At 42.7% G+C, this 27,013-nt stretch overlaps 1 protein-coding gene across 2 annotated transcripts in view; it reads right to left on the bottom strand.

Annotated features, from left to right (window-relative positions):
* Positions 1-27,013, bottom strand: part of YME1L1 (YME1 like 1 ATPase) — a 47,749-nt gene that overhangs the window by 15,154 nt on the left and 5,582 nt on the right. For both annotated transcript variants that reach the window (XM_056519372.1, XM_056519374.1), the window contains exons 2-10: positions 17,216-17,347; positions 15,823-15,985; positions 8,397-8,489; positions 8,092-8,201; positions 7,784-7,934; positions 3,291-3,374; positions 2,734-2,816; positions 1,948-2,038; positions 1,354-1,506 (exon numbers count right to left, since the gene is read on the bottom strand). In XM_056519372.1, coding sequence (XP_056375347.1) covers positions 1,354-1,506; positions 1,948-2,038; positions 2,734-2,816; positions 3,291-3,374; positions 7,784-7,934; positions 8,092-8,201; positions 8,397-8,489; positions 15,823-15,985; positions 17,216-17,347 — 1,060 coding nt within the window. The remainder of the gene's footprint in view (positions 1-1,353; positions 1,507-1,947; positions 2,039-2,733; positions 2,817-3,290; positions 3,375-7,783; positions 7,935-8,091; positions 8,202-8,396; positions 8,490-15,822; positions 15,986-17,215; positions 17,348-27,013) is intronic.

Raw genomic sequence — 27,013 nt, 5'->3', positions numbered from 1 at the left:
GCAAATGGAACAGACAACAGGTGGAAATTATAGGCAATTAGCAAAGCACCCCCAATAAAGGAGTGCTTCTGCAGGTGGTGACCACAGACCACTTCTCATTTTCTATGCTTCCTGGCTGATGTTTTGGTCACTTTTGAATGCTGGCGGTGCTTTCACTCTAGTGGTAGCATGAGAGGGAGTCTACAACACACACAAGTGGCTCAGGTAGTGTAGCTCATCCAGGATGACACATCAATGCCAGCCGTGGCAAGAAGGTTTGCTGTGTCTGTCAGCGTAGTGTCCAGAGCATGGAGGCGCTACCAGGAGACAGGCCAGTACATCAGGAGATGTGGAGGAGGCCGTAGGAGGGCAACAACCCAGCAGAAGGACCTCTACATCCATCTTTGTGCAAGGAGGAGCACTGCCAGAGCCCTGCAAAATGACCTCCAACAGGCCACAAATGTGCGTGTGTCCACTCAAACGGTCAGAAACAGTCTCCATGAGGGTGGTATGAGGGCCAACGTCCACAGGTAGGGGTTGTGCTTACAGCCCAACACCATGCAGGACATTTGCCATTTGTCAGAGAACACCAAGATTGGCAAATTCGGGTGGCATTTCTTTGGGGGGCCACACAACCCTCCATGTGCTTGCCAGAGGTAGCCTGACTGCCATTAGGTACAGAGATAAGATCCTCAGACCCCTTGTAAGACCATATGCTGGTGCGGTTGGCCCTGGGTTCCTCCTAATGCAAGACAATGCTAGACCTCATGTGGCTGGAGTGTGTCAGCAGTTCCTGCAAGAGGAAGGCATTGATGCTATGGACTGGCCGCCCGTTCCCCAGACCTGAATCCGATTGAGCACATCTGGGACATCATGTCTCGCTCCATCCACCAACGCCACGTTGCCCCACAGACTGTCCAGGAGTTGGCGGATGCTTTAGTCCAGGACTGGGAGGACATCCCTAAGGAGACCATCCGCGACCTCATCAGGAGAATGCCCAGGTATTGTAGGGAGGTCATACGGGCACGTGGAGGCCACACACACTACTGAGCCTCATTTTGACTTGTTTTAAGGACATTACATAAAGCTGGATCAGCCTGTAGTGTGGTTTTCCACTTGGATTTTGAGTGCGACTCCATATCCAGAACTCCATGGGTTGATACATTTGATTTTCATTGATAATTTTTGTGTGATTTTGTTGTCAGCGCATTCAATTATGTAAAGACGAAAGTATTTCATACGATTAGTTCATTCATTCAGATCTAGGATGTGTTATCTTAGTGGTCCCTTTAGTTTTTTGAGCAGTGTACAAATAAAATTTTATATTGACGAAAATCAAATGCTCTAACAATATTTCTGCTGCCTGTCACGTACTGAATAGATTCCTAATGCGACTTGCTCCGACGCCCACAAACATCTCATCAAATTCAGAGCCGGAGGCGTAATAAAAAGGAACATCAGCTTCCCCCGCCACAGCTCGAGCGAGGAGAGTCTTCCCAGTTCCAGGAGGTCCAACCAGAAGGATACCTAAAAGGAAAAAAGACTAAGAAGTAAGTAAAAGGTCATTTGTAATCAGAAAAGGAACAATTGTATAACCCCTTATAAACGTGGCCATTTTTTTTTGTTTTTGCACCTTTTTTTTCCTCCTTTCAATAGTCATAACTTATTTTTTCTGAACCAATTAAACTTTGTAAAGGCTTCTTTAATTTTTCCATAAAATATGCTTCAAATCCGAAAACAAAAATGCAATTATGCAGCTGTAGGGTGGGGGGGCTTCTTTTTAAATACTGTTCATCATGCGGTTATACTTCCACATTATCTTGATCGGCACGATTACAACAATAGCCAATTAGTATATTTTGAGGCCAAACAGATTAGAAGGCCATGACATTCCCTGAACAAAATGTTTCTGAATCCCATTCATAAAATATTCTCCATTTTTTTTGCGTATCATAGAATGTGCTGTACCTTTGGGAAGTTTTCCTCCTAAAACTGTGAATTTCTGAGGATTTTTCAAGAACTCTACCACTTCTTGTAGCTCTTGTTTTGCCTCTTCAACCTGTTGATATTTAAAGCCTTAATTATTTATTCATTCTGATAAACGACATAATGAAAAAAAGAACCAGTCTCCCATTTTCTTCAAACAGTTAATAAGTAGAAAAAGTAGAAACATTTTTTTATTTTTTTTTTATTAGCCAGAGAAACAATTCCCCAGTGACTACACTGTCTCCACCCTGTCATAGTGAAGCGTGGGAACAGATAAAGCAATTCTCCAGTATGAGAAAAGTACTCCAGAGCATAAATGAACAGTGCTCCATAGTGCATTATATCCAAGTGGAGTAAACAGAATAAATACGATCTCGCTTACCCGCAATAGTTGTGCAAAACTATACACGACCAGAGGTTAAGGCATGTATGGATGTAAATTAAGTCCCTCCGCTGCCTTCCTGCCCCCGGACGGTATACGAGACACAAAAGACCAAACTTGGTAGACAACGGTAAGACTTGCACGGCCGAGCGCCATGCAAGTCTTGCCGTTGTCTACTAAGTTTGGTCTTTTGTGTATTGAGTACCCCAGAGGTCAGCCTCTCAAACCAGTAGGGTCAGGATGGTTAACTATGCACACATAAATGTTTTCTTTTATGAAGATAATTCTTTTTTCTTCATTGGCCGGTCCAACCAGAAGCATGCCCTTACAGAAGTGGTGTCAGCTAGTCCTTGGAACAGTGCCCCTCCCCCAACATCTGTACTCACCCCTTTCACATGTTCAAAGGTTACATTTTTCATTTGTATTGGATCTACAGCTGCGTCAAGACCAGAGGTGGCTCTGAAACGAACTGGAGGAAATGGAGGAAATGGAAGTTATAAAGTTAAGCAATGATTTCAACTATAAAATTCAACATTATTTTTTATCAAAAAATAGTCAGAAAAAAAGAAAATCCTAAAATCTTTCAGTTATCATTCTGGCAACCAAACCAGAAGTCCCCTTATCTTTACAGAATTTCAAAAACACCTATATATAGATAACAGAGGATCCACCATTCACAATAGGTGATGGTTACAGTTACAGTTTACCCACATGTTTAGGGTTTCGCACAAATGTGATGACTGCAACACAGTAACTGCCCCCAAATCCCCCAACCATTTTGGAAGTTATACTTCTGAGAAGACAGCGAGACAGAAGTGAGGCACCAGGGAGTGAGGAAAGTAATACCTTTCTTGCTCCTGGATATTCCTTTTAACAGAGTAATCACAAGCATTTCAGGCTGAAGTTTAAAACTGTAAAAAAGAAGCACAAATCTTTATCTCACCCGATAAAAATGGGGTTTTTGATAAACCATAGATGCCAAGTAACAACACAGCCAGTAGGATGTAGCGGGTTCTTTTCAGAGATTCTAAAAAAAAAAAAAAAAAATGTACAAAATATAACAATTATTTTCTGATTGGATGTTGTAAATAAAACAAAGATGAGACATTTAAACAATAATATGTGTAGTTATAAAGGGGGAGATTAATCAAAACATGTGCAGAGGAAAAGTTGACCAGTTGCCCATAGCAACCAATCAGATGGCTTTTATTTTTGGAAAGAACTCTGAAAAATGAAAGACGCGATCTGATTGGTTGCTATAGACAACTGGTCAACTTTTCCTCTGCACAGGTTTTGATAAATCTCCCCCGAAGTCTTAGACTAAAACTAATTTCATTAAAGGACAAGTATTATGAACAAAAACTTTAAACAGAAACCATGAAGCTTTTATTGAAGTATAGTAAAACAATAAACAGGTACAGCTTCCATAATATGAACAAAAACGGTCCTAGGACCGAATAAACAACGAAAAACAATGGTACTCTTGTGAAATGAGAGGACATGATAAAGCTTCCGGTAAGCTAGTCAAGGTTTCATTGGGAATAAAACCAGAAAATACAATAAGACATGATAATATACAGTACATTCTGGCTGACCCCAACATAAATTAAAGAGAGCTACCCCTCAGTATAGCGACAGGCAACGAGTCATATCTGGGCAATAAGAGGATAACAACCATGGTTCCCACACACCATTAAAGCGATCCACCGCATCCTCCCTAATAGCCATTAGCTTTTCATATAGCATCATTCTTGACAGAACATCTCCAAAGAGTAAAACTGCTTGCTTCCATAGTGAAGCAACATGAATCCTAGCTGCCAGAAGTATGTATTGAGAAAGGCGGAATATTTTATACCGCATTCTGATGGGCTTACAGCCGAGAAGACAGTAGGCAGGCATCCTCGGGACACGGTCGGGTAAAATGGAATCCAGGAGGTCTAATATTTGAGTCCAAAAAACTGAGACTACTGGACAGGACCACCACACATGGTACATCGCTCCCACCATACCGCAATCACGGAAACTTAAAACGAAAAACCGCGGGATAGATGGCATGCAGTCTAACAGGGACTTAAGTTCTATAAAGTACTTTAAGTGCCGTCTCCATTAAAGGGGTACTCCCACCCTCCGTCCCCTCAATGCAAGTCTATGGCCATCACTCCCCCTCCCATAGACTTGCATTGAGGGGACGGGGCGTGATGTCACACGGGGGCGGAGTCCTGACGTCACGGACTTCCGTTCCCGTGGTCGCGACCGAGACCCTCCAGTGCTTCTGGACAAGAAACAGGTGGGTGCCGCATGCAACATTGCGGAGGTCCCCAGCGGTCAGACATTTTATCCCCTATCCTTTGGATGTCTAGGGTGGGAGTACCCCTTTAAGGACACCTGCCAACTGCCATGGCCTATCACTGTACAACTGTCTTGCCATTGAGAAAGTGACATGGAAGCGTGTAGGTCACCCTCCCAATCGCGCATAAATTTCAGTTTCAAATCAGAGGGTGGAGCATTGAGATGAATATAATATGGACAATCGGCCCGGGAGATGAGGAGTTTATATAGAGCGAGCTTCAAAGAACGTGGGTTTAAAGTCTAGTGAACGGGTTACTTAGGATTGGAAAAAAAAAAGGAAAAAAATCTGACGTGCCCTAAATATTTCAGAAAAGGAAACCGTACAGGACAACCAAAATGATTCAAGTGTGGGTAAGCGTCGCCTAATCAAGAAGTCATGTAGTTTAGTAAGATTGGCATCTTCTCAACAAGAAAAACATAACGGAGACATGCCAGGAGAAAAAAGAGGGTTAGACAGAATAGTTATTGGAGGAGAAATAGGAGACTGAAGGGAAAACAAAGCGAACCTGACGCCAGAGAGTATAAAGCCACAAGGGCCAATGAGGGTAACAGTGTGGAGACCGGACGGTAGGGGATAAGTTTTAGATAGCGGAGGGTTCCACCGCTGGTGCACAAGATCGCTTTACGACCCCCACCCAAAGCGAAGGCCGCCATACCCTATCCTGGTTTTTCAATACCTCTAAGAGTCATTTTTGTCAGGAATATATTTATTCATTAATTTTTATGTGTCTGAACCGGTGTAATGTCTCTGAGACACGTCCAAAAATTTTGGTGTGAGCAGCAGCGCGAAACAATTGTTGCTTGTATTTTGAACGCACATGCTATTGTCCTACTGCTTGTAATTCTACTGTCCCGGAATAAAGAAGGTGGTTGTTTTGCAACTTCGGCGAGTGCAGTCCTGTTCTTACTCTCTGGACTTTGTTTAACATTTACCTGGATTCAAGGGATTTATGCACCACCATCTAAACCATCGGGAGGTGACTGCACCGGCATCTAATAATCCTCCTGTGGAGTCCGTTTGTTTCTGTTTTTTCCTACTATTACTTTCCCTGATGAACCCCGCATTGCTCTGTCTTATCCAGATAGGAGGGGGGAAACGCATCGGGAATAATAATTATATGAATTCGGGAAGAAGAAACAGACATGGTCGCACATCTACAATCTTGTATAATGATCTAATTGCTTCTCAGCATAATATCAAAAACTAACAGGTTTTTAGTATACATTTTTGATCAAAAAGCACAAGCCCACTCGCCACGTCAAGGCCACCTATTTAGAGTGGGTCCCTAACGTCCCTAGCATAAAATGGCGTAGCACCGGGCGGCGACCACCACCGCCGCGACACCAGTGCCCACGGGGGGCTTGTACTTTTTGATCAAAAATGTATACTAACAACCTGTTAGTTTTTGATATTATGCTGAGAAGCAATCAGATCATTATACAAGATTGTAGATGTGCGACCATGTCTGTTTCTTCTACCTGAATTCACTTTGTGTTTTCTATCCCCTCCTTTTCTTTTGTTTGAACATGTGTCTGCACTCTTCCCCACCCCCTCAGCCCAACCCTATATAAGTAGTAGTTAGCTACACAAGGGCCATTTCTTTCCTAGCACCCTCCCAGTCAGACTGGGAGAGCATGGTAAGTGAGCCATTACACCTTGTTCACACTGGTGTGGTGCTGTGCGGCGTCCGTTGCCGCCGTGTCTGTGTCGACTGGTTTGAGTGGCATTGGGGCCGCTCTGCTAGTGGGTCGTTCCCCCCCGAGGCACTGGTGCCGCGGCGGTGGTGGTCGCCGCCCGGTGCTACGCCATATTATGCTAGGGACGTTAGGGACCCACTTCAAATAGGTGGCCTTGACGTGGCGAGTGGGGCTTGTACTTTTTGATCAAAAATGTATACTAATAACCTGTTAGTTTTTGATATTATGCTGAGGAGCAATTAGATCATTATACAAGATTGTAGATGTGCGACCATGTCTGTTTCTTCTTCCCGAATTCATATAATTATTATTCCCGATGTGTTTCCCCCCTCCTATCTGGATAAGACAGAGCAATGCGGGGTTTTATATATATCAACTGGCTCCAGAAAGTTAAACAGATTTGTAAATTACTTCTATTAAAAAATCTTAATCCTTTCAGTACTTATGAGTTTCTGAAGTTAAGGTTGTTCTTTTCTGTCCTCTCTGATGACACGTGTCTCGGGAAATGCCCAGTTTAGAAGCAAATCCCCATGGCAAACTTCTTCTAAACTGGGCGTTTCCCGAGACAGGTGTCAGAGAGCACTTAGACAGAAAAGAACAACCTTAACTTCAGAAGCTCATAAGTACTGAAAGGATTAAAGGCGTTATGCGCTGCCCTGCAGTTCGGAGCTCAGCTCACAGCATCCGGAAGTTCATTACTCCGAACGCTGTGTGCGGGCTTCCGTGTTCGCAGCCACCGGGCGTGACGTCACGCCCGGCCCCTTCCTGACGTCTCGCCGCCCCCTCGTGACGTCTCACCCGCCCCCTTAACGAAAGTCTATGGGAAGGGGGCGCGACCGCTGTCACACCCCTTTCCCATAGACTTTGGTAGAGGGGGTGGGCGTGACGTCACGAGGGGGCGGGCGAGACATCACGAAGGGGCCAGGCGGCTGCGAACACGGAAGCCTGCACACAGCGTTCGGAGTAATGAACTTCTGGACGCAGTGAGCTGAGCTCCGAACTGCAGGGCAGCGCACAACCCCTTTAAGATTTTTTAATAGAAGTAATTTACAAATCTGTTTAACTTTCTGGAGCCAGTTGAGATAATATATATATATATATATATATATATATATATATATATATATATATAAATAAATATAAAAGTTTTTGCCTGGAATACCCCTTTAATGATCAATCAGGAGCTTCACATACACAGCAAGAAGGAATGTTTAGCATATTCCAAGCCTTGTATAAACCCAAAGCACCCCCCTGGTGGCCAATTTAATTAGAACAAAAATTAGTTTTATTTTCTTGCTTATACTAACATTATAAAAATCCAATAAAGAAAAAAAATCTAAATAAAATCCATGCCATAATTCCTTTAAGTAAAGCTTGCTATTCCCATACCAGTGGTCCTCTGAGTAAGAGCTTGAGCTTTTAGGAATCCCTCGGCAAACCCGTTCTTGAAGGCATCCTGCTGTCCTTCTGGAACATTTTTATTTTTAACAATCTTGTCCAAGTTTTCTACATCTGGAACTCTGTCTCTCATCAAGAATCCCTTAAAAATAAAGAAAAAAAAACAACTGTAGATATTTTCATGAGGAGAAAACAAAAACACAAACTGAACAGAGAATTCCTGCAAAAAACCCGATAAATGTATTACTCTGACCATCACATGACCAGCACTATATATATATAGTCATACTCATCCATACTTTCACAAATGAAGGGGCAGCATTTTCTGCCGCGGCAATGCGCTCAGAGGTGGACTGCAGACGTCTGACTCTTCCTTTCACAGTCTTGAATCCCCGAGTCTGTATGTAACCTAAGAACATTTTCAAGTTTGTCATATTACAACTGCAGGTTTATATTTGCATCTTTCCTACATTGCAGAGAATTGTATAGACATCTTCTCTGAAGTCTGAAAATACATCGACTATAAAAGGTACAATTGTACTGTGCATCTTAAAAAATAAAATAGCAGCAGAAATCAAATCTGTAAACATAGAAGCCATCTTACCTGGCCAACGCTGGAGGTCCGTGCTGACTTGCTTTAATGGGCTTTGCTGTTGCATGGAAAATGGTCGCAAAGCACTGAAAGTGTTTGGATATCCTAATAAAGTTTAAAAAAAAAAAAGTGGAAAGTGAAATTAATAAAAGTGGAAATATTTAAAGTCGTCAGCAGTTTTGTGATAAGTTAGGTGACCACAATAGTCTCCACAGGTATATGAAGGTTACGCATGGTCAACTGTGGTGGTGAAGCCTCAGCATCCAACAACATATATTAGGGAGGAGTTGCTTAATAATAACCCAATAGACCATTTATTATTGTCACCAGCTTTAATTTTGTTTTAATTTAAATAACTGATTCTGACTGTTTACATGGAGAAAGTAATAGGTTATTCAGCAACGTGCACACTAGGGGGGAGATTTATCAATGTTGTCTGTGAGAAGCAGCTTTCATGCAGTTTCTTTTTGCGTTCTTTTCGACGGCCGCCAAAAGCACAGGCATTTTCCACAGAGCATTTTTTTAAAGGAAACCACAATTTAAAATCAGGCAACACTATGTGCAACACAGCAATTTTTCCATGTCAAAGGGTTAGATAATTCAGCCACACGTTGCTATTTATTGGACATAAAAATAAATAAATGAAAACTTGGAAGTAATGAAAAAAATTAAACAAAGGGTTTGGCTTTTTACATGGAAAATGACTAAATTCAAACAGCTGTGGGCAGGTGGAGATATTAACCCCTTCCCGCATCATCATGTACATGTACCTGAGGAGAATAAATTGTCACAGCGACGCCGGGCGCTGTGATAGTTTATTGAGCTCGGCTGTGCTGCATAGCCAAGCCTCCCTGAAGCCGGCCAGGGACCAATCACTGCTATTGGTCCATCAGTACAGACGGACAAATAGCAGGGATCTGGTGCGGGTCTCCTCCTTCCCCCTCTCCTCCGTCACTTCACTGTGTGAGGTGATCGGTGGTTGGGGGGCCATCAGGGGAGGCCACCCGCGGGCACTCAGGATCGGAGCTGCACTCCGATCCTGGGTTAACCCTGTAGACGCTGCGGTCACTGAGACCGCAGTGTCTATTAGCGTAACAGAGGGAGGGAGCTCCCTCTGTCACTGATCTGTCACCTTACACTTGCCTCTGTTGTCATGGCAACATAAGCGATCAGTCCCTACCTAAGATAGGGACTGATCTATCCTATGCCTGTCAGTACTGACAGAGACAGGCATAATTCAATGGAGAACAGATGTATATAAAAATAAAGGGAATAAAAAAAAAAATTTGAAAAAAAATATTTAAAACATTTATAAAATACATTATATATGTGTATAATACACCCCCAAATACATCAACATGTCATGTAAAAAAAAAACAACTTTTTTTGCAGTGTAATGTTAATATGTCATTTATACCGCATGACGAACGACAAAGAAAAAAAAAACACAGCAGAATAGATTTTTTAATGTATACCACCTCATAAAAAATAAAATAAAAAACGATCAGAGTGTCACATGTACCAATGAAAGTGCCAATGGTACCAATGAAAGTGCCAACTTGTCTCACAAAAATATTTTTTGCACCCCAAGGCCCCGGTAATTTTATATAATGCCTGGCTATGGGAACATTACTGTGTTATCTAGAAGATCTTGACGAACAAAATATCCTAAACTAAAAGGAGGCCCCAAAATCCACACAGCACGCCTTCATGTCTGAGGCCTGTGAGAGACACGTAGCGCACAAAGGCCACATATGGGATATCTCTAAGTACATGACGCCCCCTCCCATAGGTTTGCATTGAGGGGGCGGAGCGTGTTGTCACACGGGGGCAGGGCCGTGATGTCACAATGCTCCAGCCCCCATGATCACCAGTAATCAGACCTGGAGCGAACGTGCTCCGGGGACTGATTCTAACGGGGTGCTGCGTGCAAGATCACGGGGGTCCCCAGCGATCAGGCATTTAATCCTCTATCCTTTGGATAGGGGATAAGATGTCTTAGCGACGGAGTACCCCTTTAAGGTCAAAACAGGCTATTGAGTAAAGGGGTTAAAGCAAAACTGTTCTTTACCAAAAATACGGATTTGTAGATTAGAAAGAAACTAGATTTTTTTTACATTTAATTGGGTAAAGATGAAACAATTTAATAAATGGATACATGCCATCTCTGCAAATTAATAAAGGGAATATTTAAAAATGGACATTTATCCTTGAAGTAACATCTGTACATCATCTTGTTCTTGAAAAGGAAATAGAGGTAATTAAAATAAAAAATAAAAAAAAAGGGCCAACATACTAAAGCTCATATTATTAATTAGGGATGCACGGAAAGAGTAAATTTGGGCCAAAACAAAAAACAGAAATTTAGGCTGTGCTTGGCCGAAAACTGGAACTGAAACTAAAAATGCATCGCCCCGCCCTCTTTTTTTTTTAAATGTATTTTTTGTTACATTTTATAACTTTTTGGGGGGGATGTGATGTGACCAAAATCAGCAGTTTTTGCATAAAAATTTTTTTTTGCGTTTATGCCGTTCACACGGCAGGATCAGAAACAAAATAATTTAATAGTTGTGACAATTACACATGTGGCGATACCACATGTATTTTTATATTTTTTATATGGAAAATGGGAAAAGGAGGGTGATTTAAACTTTTATGGAACGGGTTAATGGCTGTTTTTTTAAACTTATTTCACTTTTTAAATATTTAAATATTTTTTTTTTTTACTTTTTACATTTTATTAATCCCCTTAGGGGACTTATAAGAGGAATCATTAGATTTCTCATACAGATCAATAGGGTTCCATAGAACTCCATTGATCTGTGTGCTCTGCGTTCATTTGGTTGAGCCTGGCTCAATCAAATGAAGAGCCACAAACCCCAGGGATGATGAGGTAAGCCCTTTGGCTACCTCCACAGTGGATCGACCCCCCCCCCACCCCTCCCACGCGCAATTGGGCTACAGGGGGGCGATCCACCCCACTGGACCACCAGGGAGTGTTTAAGGCACACTTTAGACACCACTGTCAGCTTTGATAGCACTTATCTACAGGGTTAATAATAGCCGCGTGTCAGCTATTCGTTGCGGCCCTCTGCTACAAGAATCAGCAGGGGTCGTCGGGTATGGTGCGGGCTCGAGTCAGTTAAATGACTGACATTGGAGCAATCTCCAATGTCTGTCATTACAGGCACATGTCTGCTGCTGATAGCAGCGGGCATCTCCTGTGCATGACGAGGACCCGGCCTGCGCCATGTCCTCACCCGATCAACGACGTACATTTATGTCATGGGTCGGGAGAGGAATAATCCACGCCCACCGAAATTATTGGCGGATAATTCACTCGTCCGAAAATGCCGAAAGGGGCATTTTTGGGCCGATAATTTTTGGCGAACGAAAATTTGAAAGAGGACATAACCAAGCATGACAGTGTTAGGCTGGGTTCACACTACGTTTTTGCCATACTGTTTTCAATCCGTTTTCCTAAAGAAAACCGTATGGCAAAAAAACAGATGGAACAGTATGGAAAAAAGTAAACCATATGCGTTTTTAAACAGTATACTGTTTTTAAAAGTGCATACAGTTCCGTCAGTTTTTATAGAAAAAAAAAACCATACGTTTTTGAAAGTTTTGTCCATTTTTAATGGGAGGGGTCTTGGGTGGGGACTTTAGGATTCAAATGCGCATGTGCAAAGTAAAAACGTATAAGTTTTTCCCGTATGGAACCGTATATACATGTGCGTTTCCCATTGACATCCATGTTAAAAAAAAACGTATGCGGTTGCAGTACGGTTTTTAAACCGGAGACAAAATCTGTTTAAAAACGCATACGGTTTACTTTTTTCCATACTGTTTCATCCGTTTTTTTGCCCTACGGTTTTCTTTAGAAAAATGGATTGAAAACAGTATGGCAAAAACGTAGTGTGAACCCAGCCTTAGAACACACAACTTTATTAGAGCAGTATAACAAGGGACTAAACTGTACAAGGGTTCTGCGGACATTTTCCAAAGGTTGCCTCTACCCTGGTCTAGATTTGCGCATTTTTTTCAATGATATGCACCCATTGATGTGCTAAAATTAAAAGACAGCAAATATCGTCCACTGCATAAGACAAAACGGAATTATGCTTCTTGCAGCTATTTATTTGAAAGTGGCATATAAGCAAAAGGCGAATTTTTTTACGCAAAAAAAAAAAAATGCTTTGCGCAATAAATATGCGCCTTTTACAGCAAAAAAATAAATAATAAATAAAATGACGGGAACAGCTTCATAAATCTCCCCCTAGGCTCCCACCTGGGGGAGCAAACGGAGTGCAGGTTTACTCTAAGGCAGTGGACTCCAAACTGTGACCCTCCAGCTGTTGCAAAACTACAACTCCCAGCATGCCCGGACAGCCAACGGCTGTCCGGGCATGCTGGGAGTTGTAGTTTTGCAACAGCTGGAGGGCCACAGATTGGACAACCTTGTTCTAAGAATACGTTCACATGGTCAAAAAAAAAAATGGTCTGCTGTGTGGATTTCGATCCTGATTTTTGTGTTTATTTTTTTTTATATGGCATAATATCCAGTTGTTTTTGTGTTTTGTTCCCACCGATGTCAATGGGAGCTTTACATTATATTATGGCACTTATACTTTTAACAAGGTTTGGCCCATGTGAGCAAGTCCTTACTGTACATAACACTAATTGATTAATTGTGTGAACTTAGTTTGATGCCTCCGATAGCAGCCTGGTGCTGGAGAAATTAAAGGGAACTTGTCATCAGTGTCATACTGTCTGAACCACGGGCAGCATTATTACAATGATGCATTCTAAAATGCTGCACTGGCCATATGAGGGCTCTGAATCATGGGGATGATCCCCAGAAGCTCCCCACAAGCCTTATGTCATAGATCTCTTCCTACTTGTGTATAAGGAAAGATCAGTCAGGGCCGTTGAGTTGTGGTGAAGCTGCCGCAGACCATCCTGATGACTCCCAGTGAATCATACATCACTGTTATAAGGGAGCCTCTCCGCTTCATGCTGATCATAGACCAGGCAGCAGGACATTGATACAGCACTCTTGGTCAAAAAAATGGAGGCTCTTGGAGCACTTTTTGATCAAAACGTGTCCCCCATCCACCACGCGGAGGTGGTCTCATTCCGGATGGGACCCTAACACTCATTTCACTCACCTCTGTATTTGTCACAGCAGCTTGCACCCGTGTATTAGGTAGTTGTGCTGGCTATGTTTCTTTTTGTTTTTACTGTGAAATTTAGGGGGAGATGCACCCTCTGTAGCCGAGCACCCCTCCCCTTTTTCACAGGATGTTTTTTAAATTGAAGTGGATCCAGCATGTCACCCAGTCAGAAGCCATATGCCCAGCAGAGGTGAGTGAAATAAGTGTTAGGGTCCCATTCGGAATGAGGCCACCTCCGCGTGGTGGATGGGGGGGGGGGGGGGGACACGTTTTGATCAAAAAGTGCACTAAGAGTCTCCATTTTTTGACCAAGAGTGCTGCTGCAACCTTTTTTGTATACTGTGTATTTGCCACAGCAGCGTGGACCCGTGTATTAGGTAGTTGTGCTGGTTATGTTTCTTTTTAATTTTGCTGAGCATGACATTGATGCCAGGTTCCCTTTAAAGAGGCACTGTCATTATGAAAAACTTTTTATATTTTGTAGTACTACTGATAAATGTATATTTAAAAAAAGTAATCTTAAATGTCAATTTTACTTTAAAAAAAATTGCAAGACAGACTACTTTTTGCAAGACAGACTACTCTGCATTTTGCAGCATACTGGATACAGGCCGTAAAGCATCTTGGTATGCAGCCTATAGCTGTTCCTAAACTACAACTCCCATGATGGGAGTTGTAGTTTTACAACATCTGGGGTACAACCATTGTAAAACTCTGTTTTAGAGCTGTGTAGTCTCCAGCTGTGTGCCTCCAGCTCTTGCAAAATTAAAGAAAAAGAATGTGTGGGCATGCTGGGAGTTGTAGGTTTGCAAGAGCTAAAGGCAACACTGCTCTAACACAGTGCTTTACAAACACTGCAGCTCCAGCTCTTGCAAAACTACAACTCCCAGCATGCTTGAACAGCCAAAGCTTTCTCTGACTCCTGAATGACAACAAAGCTGATCAGACATTCAGGTGTCTGTGAAAGCTGAATGACACACATAGTGAGATCTATGTTGATTAGTACCCAGCTTTACTAGGAACAGATAGAAAATGTATGCATAGAAACTACTGTGCAGTGATTTGCAGACTGCCAGGCTGCTCCCAGACTCAGAGCAGATGAGTCATCACAGTGAGGGAGAGAAGGACACGCCCCCTCCATAAGGAAGAACAAAAAGCAAGTGAGCTACATATAAAGGCTATTTGTAAGGGATATATAGGACCTAGACACATAAAAATGATCAGTACACATGCACATGATCAGGATTAGGTAATGAGTAACATAACACTTTTTTTTTGCACTATGACAGGTAAGCTTTAAGTAATTTACAGAGTACTTCCAATGTGGATGCCAGGTTCCCTTTAAGTCATTTACAGAGTACCTCCAATGTGGATACCAATCACCATTTAATGTTGAGGGAACTGTACAGGGTGCTCTGGTGTCACTCTTAAAAGGGGTTATCCAGGAAAAAACTTTTTTATATATCAACTGGCTCCAGAAAGTTAAACAGATTTGTAAATTACTTCAATTAAAAAAATCTTAATCCTTTCAATAATTATCAGTTGTTGAAGTTTAGTTGTTATTTCTGTCTGGCAACAGTGCTCTCTGCTGACATCTCTGCTTATCTCGGGAACTGCACAAAGTAGAAGAGGTTTGCTATGGGGATTTGCTTCTAAACTGGGGATTTCCCGAGACACGTGTCATCAGACAGAAAAGAACAACTCAACTTCAGCAGCTCATAAGAACTGAAAGGATTAAGATTTTTTAATAGAAGTAATTTACATATATATAAGTTGATATATAAAAAAAGTTTTTTCCTGGATAACCCCTTTAAACCCGGAGAGAAGTGTATGCAGGACAGCTTCTTAGAGATGAGCGAACTTACAGTAAATTCGATTCGTCACGAACTTCTCGGCTCGGCAGTTGATGACTTTTCCTGTGTAAATTAGTTCAGCTTTCAGGTGCTCCCGTGGGCTGGAAAAGGTGGATACAGTCCTAGGAAAGATTCTTCTAGGACTGTATCCACCTTTTCCAGCCCACGGGAGCACCTGAAAGCTGAACTAATTTATGCAGGAAAAGTCATCAACTGCCAAGCCGAGAAGTTCGTGACGAATCGAATTTACTGTAAGTTCACTCATCTCTACAGCTTCTCACACCATATAATGTAATCAGCAATCAGCCATTCTTGATACTAAGCAGTGTCTTTGCCATTGTCAAGCATTAAGATAACACAAAACCAACAGCGTCCGATAAAGGTTTATAGAGTCCAAGCAGCACTCACCATTTCTGTTTTCAAAGAAAGACTCAGCAGATACATATGATGTATTCCAGCTGGAGGTTTTCTTTTTATCAGAGAAGAAGCCAGGAAGAAGCCTGACCAGAAGTGTATCAAGGTCTGCGGTCCTCAACTCGGACAAACCCAGGTCCCTGAGATTTAGAAGAGGCTGCAAAAAAAAAGGGACATTGTTATACTAGTATCACAGGTTGGTCAAAATGTAAATGTGTTATCATCCTTTAAAGAGTATCTGTCATGATCTTGTTAAATGTTTAAATTCCCCAGATCACTGTCCCCTTCATGATAAACCACCCCCTGCCTTTATTTTTATATTTTTTTTTAGTTTTCTACCTTGATATTGCTCTGTATTTCCTGCTCAGTCTCAGTCAGATTCACAGACTGGGAAGGGGCGTTCCCCAGCAGGCGTGACATCATCTGAAGCCATACAGGGGAGAACTTCCTCCCTCACTCTGCTACACACAGCCCAGAACAGTTCAGTGTGTGAGATGAGCTGATTGGCTAAGGCTGCACCACCTCCTCACCCCTCAGCACTCCAGACTGCATTTCCTGATTATGAACTGGGAGACTGGGAGAAATGTGCAAGAGATGGGGGGAAATGTGCTCTGGACAAGTAGGGAGACACCTAGTGGCAGCTTTTTTAATACACAAATAAAATATAAATAACTTCATTTATTTTAAACAAAGTACATAAAAAAGATTTTTTTATTTAACATAAGAGTGCAATAGTAAAAATTAGCTTTAATGAGAGTGCCAATTAAAAAAATAAAAATAAATAAATAAACAGTTACTTCTCTCTCAGATCCTGTGCTTAACCCTCCTGTCAGCACCCCATTCTTATGTTAAGAAAAGACAACACATGTCAGCAGTCTCAGGGGTCACACTTCTTACACATGGCATCACTATCTGAGGTGATGCCAGGAACACAGAGCAGGACCGCTGAAGCTGCCAGTCATGTGACATCCGCTCCTGAGGTAAGAGCAGGGTGCTGACCGGAGGCTGAAAAGCACAGTATAAGAATGGTAAGTAACAATAATTTGTAATTTAAAAGCATTTGGCGACTTTTAAACATTTTTACCAAACATGATAACCCCTTCAAACTTCAACATGCCCCATTCTGATTCTCTACTTCCCACTGAAAAAACATGCAAACATATGCACATTCGGCTTAGCTGAGTGTGCACATGTATGGGGGGGGGGGGGCATGGCAAGTCTAAACTCAGGAAAGTCAAATTCCATGTACAGCGACTACTTTATGGCAGCTTGCCGGCCGCTGACAGAAGCCAGGATTCTATAGTCGAGCTGAAGAATTTGCAGCAAGAGAGTAGTCACATAGAATTAAAGGCCCAATTTAATGATAATAGTAGAGAATTGTACTTACCTCAGCGCTGTAGGCTTCACAATCACTGGTCAATTCACGCTGCAGAACCTGAGAGGAGGCCGAGCTGGGAAAATACACTGCAGTTTTGGGAGAGTGGAAGGCAGTAATAAGGTGGCTAAGTGGTATTGTAACCTATGAAGAAGGAAAAAAGGAAACATTAAAAGGGAGCCCAATGTTTTTTGTTATCAGTAAGTCTAAGTTAACTTTTTTTTTTTTTCAAAAACACCCTCAAAAAAGTTATAAATGCTGCACAGCATTTTTCTAACAAAAAAAAAATGCAGCAGCAAAATGTTAGCTACAAGTCAATAGGGATGTATTCTGAACCGACAAAACCACTTATTTTTTCTTAAGGACTCAGACAATTTTATTTTTACGCTTTCGTTTTTTCCTCCTCCCCTTCAAAAAATCATAACTCTTTTATATTTTCATCCACAGACTAGTATGAGGGCTTGTTTTTTGCGCGACCAGTTGTCCGTTGTAATGCCATCACTCACTTTACCATAAAATGTATGGCGCAACCAAAAAAATACTATTTGTGTGGGGAAATTAAAAAGAAAACCGCAATTTTGCAAATTTTGGAAGGTTTTGTTTTTACGCCGTACAATTTATGGTAAAAGTGACATGTGTTCTTTATTCTTTGGGTCAATACCATTAAAATAATACCCATGATTATACACTTTTCTATTACTGTTGCGCTTAAAAAAAAAATATCGCTAACTTTTTAACCAAATTAGTACGTTTAAAATCCCCCTATTTTGAAGACCTATAACTTTTTCATTTTTCCGTATAAGCGGTGGTATGAGGGCTCATTTTTTGCGCCGTGATCTGTACTTTTAATTAATACCATATTTACTTATACAAAACTTTTATTACATTTTTTATTAATTTTTTGGGGAATAAAATGTTATAAAAAAAAAGCAGCTATTTTGGACTTTTTTTTTTATACGTTCACGCCGTTCACCGTACGGGATCATTTACATTTTATTTTAAATAGTTCGGATATTTACGCACGCGGCGATACCAAATATGTATATAAAAAAAAAAAAAAAATTTTTTTTTTTTTTTTTTTTTTTTTTTTTTTTTTACACTTTAATAGTCCCCATAGGGGACTATTTAAAGCTATCACTCGATTGCTAATCCTGTTCAGTGCTATGTATAGGACACAGCACTGATCAGGGTTATCGGTCATCTTCTGCTCTGGTCTGCGGGAAGGCAGATCAGAGCAGAAGACTCCTGGAAGGCAGCGGAGCCAGGTGATGGGACCTCCGTCTGCCGTGCAGGATGATCGGATCGCTGCGGCAGCGCTGCGGGCGATCCGATCATCCTGTTAAGCGGGATTTTCCTTCGTAAATTCTATACAGGAATATACGTCATTTTGTTTCTAACAAAATAGAATAAGTGTCACATATTATACACATCAGATATTGCATGCCGCTATAATATATATACTGTATATATACAATGATTAGAAAAACTGCAAAAAAATAAAATAAAAATACTCCATGAAAAAATACTCATCCTGTTAAGTATTGATCACGGCATCTGAGGGGTTAATGGCGGACATTTGTGGGATCGCGGGTGTCCGCCATTACCGGCGGGTCCCTGGCTGCGATGCACAGCCGGGACCTGCAGCGCATGATGCCGGCATCGCTCTGATGCCCGCGGTTATGCTCAGGACGTAAATGTACGTCCTGGTGCGTTAAGTACCACGTCACCAGGACGTACATTTACGTCCTGCATCGTTAAGGGGTTAAAGGACAACTGCAGTGGCATTACGCTTATCCCCTATCCACAGGGGGGATAAGTGTTTGATCGCGGGGTGTCCGACCGCTGGGACCCCCCGATCTCCCTAACGGGGAGCCGCCATAAGCGCGCATGGTGAGCGCTAAGGCACGTAGCGTCGACCTAGAGGTCGACGGTGACGCCCCGTCTCCTCCCCTTCCCCATACAGCTCTATGGGGGATGCGAGGAGGCACGAATGCTGTCTCCCTGCCTCTCCCATAGAGATGTATGGAGGAGGCGTGCCGGCCGCAACGTCATGCTGCGGCTGGCACGCCCCCTGCACGGGAGAGCCGCGGCCCCGTACAGGAGATCGCCAGGGGCCCCAGCAGTCGGACCCCCCGCGATCTAACACTTATCCCCTATCTTGAGGATAGGGGATAAGTGTTTGTAACGCTACAGATGTCCTTTACGCACAGTATAAGCCCAAAACCACAGAAAAACTGCAGTTTTCCAAAAGTGCAGCATGTTGAGACTATGGCATTTTTTGGACAAAATGGTGTTTCTCTTTCATACTAGTCTATTTCCCTCCATTTCTTCAATAGAAATCCTTAAAGGGGTACTCCGCCAAAAAATATCTTATCCCCTACCCAAAGGACAGGAGATAAGATGTTTGATCGCGGGGATCTGGCCGCTGGTAATACCCACTCTCTCCGGTATGGCTCTGCAGTCATCCATGCACGGAGCGAACTCCGCTCTATTCATGTCTATGGGAGGAGGCGTGACGGCTACGTACTAACAGTCACACCCCCTCCCATAGATATGAATGGAGGGGGCATGGCGTGGCATGATGTCACAAACAAGCAAGCTCCAAACTCGTCCCGTCGCAGGGGTCAGCAGCGACGGGACCTCTGTGATCAGACATCTTATGCCCCTAAAAACACCACTACTAAAACCCACTTTTTTTTGTGCACAACAGACCCTTTATGGGTCTAGACAGATCCCGTTGACTGTGAATGTTGTCTGGGGGTTTCGGTCAGGTATACGTTGTTTAGCAGACAAAAAAAAAATTACTGTTTGGGGTTTTTTGGGGGGTTTTTTGTAGCGAACGAAGCTCCTCTCAACAGAAACTAATGCTGATGTGAACTCGGCCTTCGATGTTCTTCCAACCAAATAAAGTATTGGAATATTGCTGGGATACACGTCAAGCCTTTGAGATCAGTGGGTGGTGTCGGCAGTCAGACCCCAAAAATTCCATATTTACAGGCGAGTAATGACATTCGTATGCACAGTGTGTGATCCCTACCAAAAGCTTTATAGGCGATTACATCACATTTATTTTTATTTATTTATATAGCGCCTACAGATTCTGCAGCGCCTACAGATTACACATCCAGTAGAGAGGTCGGATAGTTTGGGCTAAGTCCAACATGTAAGACTCCCTTTTGCCTACAACAAGCCATCGTTACGTAAAGTGTAAACTGCTTCATTCAAAGATTAGCTTTAAAATACATTAAATGGAGTTACTTGAAATATGCTGACGCCAATTCCAATATGTTCCCAATTCTACAATAACAAAATGCCGATAATGAGAAATTTCCTAAACAATCTAAAGGTTACGGCCAAATCTCACGGTAAATGAAGCCAAAATATATGATTTGTTGAAATACTGGTAGAGGTCCCAGGTCTCAATTATATCTGTGTGGTCACTGGTAATTTTCCTGTAGATGGGTACTGTATAGCACCATCTGAAAGGGAATTTGGACAGTGCTGTCACAGGGAGGGGGGGGGGGGGGGGTGTTAGGCCATTTATACCCATTGGTTAAGAAGTCCGTACCACGGGATCTACTTGATTGACAACAAGAGATTAAAAGCATCTGGGGAAAGGAAGTAATGGCGGTTGATGGGAACAGTGTTCACCAGAAGAAGTCATGAGGTAGTAAGATGTCTCCACCCGCCCCAAGGGTGGGCGCATGCCAAGATGAAGGCCCTGAGAGACTGCCCCAGGTGCTGCTGTGTGTCCTGGAAAAATACCTGGTAACATTATAGTTACGTATTATGTCTTTTCCTCTTTTCTTTGTTCCTATATACAATAGCCACTTTGTTACATGCAACTGGTAACAAGTTAACTTCTTAGATGGAAAGAATCAGAGCTAAGACGTAGGGATCGACCGATATCTGTTTTTAGTGCCGATACCGATAATCGGTGCAGGTTAGGGCCGATAGCCGATAACTTATACCGATATTCCGGTATAAGTTATCGGCTATTTATCCCCCCGCGACACCGCTGCAGATCATGGATTTAAAGCGGGCGCTTTAAATCAATGCACTGCAGTGGCTTTTGCGGTGCCATAGGCCGCCGCCACCACCTGCTTCTCTCCCCCTACCTGTCAGGGTGGTCCGGGCCATCCTTCCTTCTTGTAGTGTCCGGCGGCATTCCGGGTGAAGGGTGAACCGATCCGGGCTGTCCTTCTTCTCCACTCCGGGCAGGCTCCGGCCTAGTAAAGCAGCATAGACGCCGCTGCGCAGTGACGCCCATGCGCAGCGACGCACCTGACGTCAAGGCGTAGCGGCGTCTATGCAACGTACTAGGCCGGAGCCTGCCCAGAGTGGAGAAGATGACCCCCGGAGAAGGAGAGCCCGGACTGGTTCACCCTCCACCCGGAATGCCACCGGACACTACAGCAAGGATGGATGGCCCGGACCACCCCCATTACGGGTAAGTTAAATTTTTTTTATTGACTCGGAGGGTGGGGGAGGGGCCCGACCGGTATAGTGGTATGGGCAAAAATCCATACCGGTATACCACCCGGCACTATGGTGGGGGGTGCGATGCGGTGGGTCGGGGGCGGTCGCGGTGCGGTGGGGGCGGGGCGGGGCATTATCGGCTTATCGGCAAGGTAATTGCCGATACCGATAATATCGGCCATACCGATAATCGGTCGATCCCTACGAAGACGTGGATGTCATTATGGTAATTGAGATAGAGAATAGATATATTAAATCTCCATTTAGAGATTGTAGTATGTTTAGTATATAGTGATCATCCAACTTTCATCTACAGAGAAAGGGGGCATGACATTTAGCATAGTTGCCGATCAAATGTATATATATTATGCTGGATCTAAATTATTGTTCCGTTGTGTGTGGTTAGGCAGATGGGCTCGTGTTAACAATTGTGTCACTTGTATTTTCTATATCTAAAGAATGGGGGGGGGGGGGTGCCCATTCTGTATTCATCTTGGAATAATATTCTCTCGGGGAGTGATGCCATAGATTTAATTTGCTGACCGTGTAGTGACTGATGTGTGTACAACACAGTCACTTGAAGCTACTGTAATTCTGTAGCCTCTATATAGCTACTATCAGCATAAGCTTAGCGTGCTTCTATATATGTTTTATACATTTCTTATTTTACATGTTTCATATATGTAGTCATTGTGCTTATATATTAAATAACGCTTAAATAATGTTCTATATGTGTAACATTGATTTAAGATACATACACAGTCATGGCCATAAATGTTGGCACCCCAAGAAAATTAAGTATTTCTCACAGAAAAAGGATTGCAGTAACACGTTTTGCTATACACGTTTATTCCCTTTGTGTGTATTGGAACTAAACCAAAAAAAAGGAGGGGAAAAAAAAAGCTAATTGGACATAAAGTCACACCAAACTCCAAAAATTATCTGGACAAAATTATTGGCACCCTTTCAAAATTGTGGAAAAATAAGATTGTTTCAAGCATGTGATGCTAGTCTCCCTGGGCATGGAGTGAAGAGAAAATTTGATGAAAGATGTCAACGCAGGATAGTCCGGATGGTGGATAAGCAGCCCCAAACAAGTTTCAAAGATATTCAAGCTGTCCTGCGGCTCAGGGGGCATCAGTGTCAGCGCAAACTATCCGTCGACATTTAGATGAAATGAAACGCTATGGCAGGAGACCCAGGAGGACCCCACTGCAGACACAGAGACATAAAAAAAGCAAGACTACATTTTGCCAAAATGAACTTGAGTAAGCCAAAATCCTTCTGGGAAAACGTCTTGTGGACAGATGAGACCAAGATAGAGATTTTTGGTAAAATCCATCATTCTACTGTTTACCAAAAACGGAATGAGGCCTACAAAGAAAAGAACACAGTACCTACAGTGAAATATGGTGGAGGTTCAATGATGTTTTGGGGTTGTTTTGCTGCCTCTGGCACTGGGTGCCTTGAATGTGTGCAAAGCATCATGAAATCTGAGGATTACCAACGGATTTTGGGTCGCACTGTACAGCCCAGTGTCAGGAAGCTGGGTTTGTGTCCCAGATCTTGGGTCTTCCAGCAGGAAATGACCCAAAACATACATCAAAAAGAACCCAGAAATGGATGGCAACAAAGTGTTGGAGAGTTCTGAAGTGTCAGCAATGAGTCCAGCTCTAAATCCCATTGAACACCTGTGGAGAGATCTTAAAATTGCTTTTGGGAAAAGGCGCCTTCCAATAAGAGAGACCTGGAGCAGTTTGCAAAGGAAGAGTGGTCCAACATTCCGGCTGAGAGGTGTAAGAAGCTTATTGATGGTTATAGGAAGCGACTGATTTCATTAATTTTTTCCAAAGGGTGTGCAACCAAATATTAAGTTAAGGGTGCCAATAATTTTGTCCAGCCCATTTTTGGAGTTTGGTGACATTATGTCCAATTTGCTTTTTTTGGTTTAGTTCCAATACACACAAAGGGAATAAACCTGTGTATAGCAAAACATGTGTTACTGCAATCCTTTTCTGTGAGAAATACTTCATTTTCTTGAAAAATTTCAGGGGTGCCAACATTTACAGCCATGACTGTATATGTATATCCTTTGTCTTTATATACTCATTTTGTTTATTACTCATAACCATACCTGTGTGTTATTTCATGATATTGTAAAACTTACCGCCATAGTGTAAATCAATGAGCTTTTAAATATTCTGTGTAAATAGTCAGGCCCAGAGATATGAATTGCATTATAGAGATTTTAGCAGTTCATAAGTTCACATTTTAAATTACTGGTGACTGCAGGTCATGATTAGAGATGAGCGAACTTCCAGTAACTCGATTTTGCACGAACCTCGCGGCTCAGCAGTTGATGACTTTATCCTGCATAAATGAGTTCAGCTTTCAGATGCTCCGGTGGCTGGAAAAGGTGGATAAAGTCCTAGGAGAGTCTCCAGTCCACCGGAGCACCTGAAAGCTGAACTAATTTATGCAGGATAAAGTCAGCAACCACTGAGCAGCGAGGTTCGTGCAGAATCGAATCCCTGTAACTTCGCTCATTTCTAGTCATGGTGTCACAATGATGTAATGACCGCCCACCATAGCAGGATAGACACAAAATTCATATGGGGGGGGGGGGACTAATCCTATATTCAGGGAGTTGCCCACAGGATGATTTTGGTAGGTCCTACCGATATCAGATAATACTGACATTATTTGGCAAGTTCCACCCTAGATCAGATCAAAAATACTGATAGAATCCAAAACATACAATAGGAAGGATTAAAGGGGTACTCCTCCCCTAGACATCTTATCTTATGACCAAGGATAGAGGATAATGCAAGTCTATGGAAAGGGGCGTGACCACTGTCACGCCGATTTGCATTAAGGGGCAGAGCGTGACATGAGGGGGCGGGGCCGTGACGGCACGAACCGCCGGCCCCTGTATCGTGAGTCATCAGGCACGGAGCAAACTTCGGCTCTGTGCTACAGATGACCATTAGCGGGACCCCCGCGATCAGACATCTTATCCTCTATCCTTGGATAGGGGATAAGATTTTTAGGGGAGGAGTACCCCTTTAAGCAATGAGGATTCATTGTGACTATAAAATTGCCTGATATCCCCTTTGTTTATGACAACAGCTTTATAGCAAATATCTGTTTTACCCACAAGTGTAACAGAATCCCATGCGTGTTGGTTATGCAAGAGCGCAGAACTTTGACCCAGAGAACTGACACAGTGTAACATGGGAGGTGGTTAAGGCCACAATGACAGAGCGCCATCACCTGATCGCCTGTCACATTCCCCCGCTATAGACAGACAGCTCCACTGTCTAAAATAGAGCAGAGAAACGCAATAGGACAGAGGGAAATGGCTATAGTGGTGTAATACTACAAACCTACAGTGTTTCCCAACCAGTGTGCCTCCAGCTGTTGCAAAACTACAACTCCCAGCATGACCAACATTGGCTGTCCGGGCATGCTGGGAGTTGTAGTTTTGCAGAAGTTGGAAGCACCCTGGTGGGGAAACACTGGTCTATAGGATTGCTCATGGGTTGTGGTCTTCTGACACTTCTGATAGAAGTTCTTATCGTCTGCCCACAGGAGAACATAAACCGGGTTTAGGACCGGTCTACCTGGTTCAGGACAGTCACAACATACTGTTCCCCCTACGGGTTACTTACACATACGCCAAAAATGTCTCATAGATTTGCAAATTCACAAGCAAACAAGTGAACATCCAAGAATGCAGCCTGAAGGGTTAAAAAATACATGTAACATATACACAGGTTTTATTAAGCTGCGTCCACATCTCGGATTGCGAATCTGGTATCCTGATATGGCGGGAAAATTTCAAAAGCGCCACCTGCCAGATCTGCGCCGTACCTCATCGATTTCAATGAGCCGACTGGAGTCGGCTAGTGTCTCATTCCCAACCCGTAGCCGGTTTGTGAACCAGACTGAAAATCGTTGTCTACTAACCTCCAGCACTCCTGCGATGCCGACAATGCACTGCAATCCCCCAACAGCAGTCGCCTTCCTGAAGCTTTAGCGTGACTGAGGTCTATGGAAGCACCCGGGCCCAATGTGTCATACTGCAGCTCTGCCAATCACTGATCACAGTGATGTCCCGCCTCGGCCAGTGATTCACTGAGCTGCAGTATGACACATTGGGTCGGGGTGCTTCCGTAGACCTCAGTCACGCTAAAGCTTCAGGAAGGCGACTGCTGAGGGGGACCGGAGCAGGACACGAGAGGCACCAAAGGAACTCTGGAGGTAAGTAGATTTATTAGTTAAAGGGGTTATCCAGGAAAAAACTTTTTTTTTATATATCAACTGGCTCCAGAAATTTAAAGGGGTACGCCGGTGAAAACCTTTTTTCTTTTAAATCAACTGGTGGCAGAAAGTTAAACATATTTGTAAATTACTTCTATTAAAAAATCTTAATCCTTCCAGTAATTATTAGCTGCTGAATGCTACAGAGGAAATTCCTTTATTTTTGCAACACTGATGACATCACGAGCACAGTGCTCTCTTCTGACATCTCTGTCAATTTTAGCAACCATGCATAGCAGCTGTAGGCTAAGGGCAGCATGGTGGCTCAGTGGTTAGCACTGCTGCCATGCAGTGCTGGGGACTTGGGTTCAAATCCCACTAAGGACAACAATAAATAAAGCGTTATTATTATTATAATAACGTCAGCAGAGAGAACTGTGCTTGTGATGTCATCAGAGAGCATTCCAAAAAGAAAAGAATTTCCTCTGTAGTATTCAGCAGCTAATAAGTACAGGAAGGATTAAGATTTTTTAATAGAAGTAATTTACAAATATGTTTAACTTTCTGCCACCAGTTGATTTAAAAGAAAAAAGGTTTTCACCGGAGTACCCCTTTAAACAGATTTGTAACTACTTCTATTAAAAAATCTTAATCCTTTCAGTACTTATGAGCTGATGAACTTGAGTTGTTCTTTTCTGTCTAAGTCCTCTCTGATGACACTTGTCTCGGGAACCACCCAGTTTACAAGCATATCCCCATAGCAAACTTCTTCTACTAAGCAGTTCCCGAGACAGACAGAGATGTCAGCAGAGAGCACTTTTGCGAGACAGAAAACAACTCAACTTCAGCAGCTGATAATTATTGAAAGGATTAAGATTTTTTTAATAGAAGTAATTTACAAATCAGTTTAACTTTCTGCAGCCAGTTGATTAAAAAAAAAAAAGTTTTTTCCTGGAATACCCCTTTAAATTTTTTTTATATCTGACACAAAGGCCAATATAAGAAGGGGGAAAGAAAAAAAAAAAAAAAAAAGCGCCACCACACACAAACACACACTCTCTTTCCGGA

This window comes from Hyla sarda, chromosome 5, assembly GCF_029499605.1.
Source record: "Hyla sarda isolate aHylSar1 chromosome 5, aHylSar1.hap1, whole genome shotgun sequence".
NCBI lineage: Eukaryota > Metazoa > Chordata > Amphibia > Anura > Hylidae > Hyla > Hyla sarda.
The sequence above is the reverse complement of the archived record's forward strand: the minus strand, read 5'-3'. Positions and strand labels throughout refer to the sequence as shown.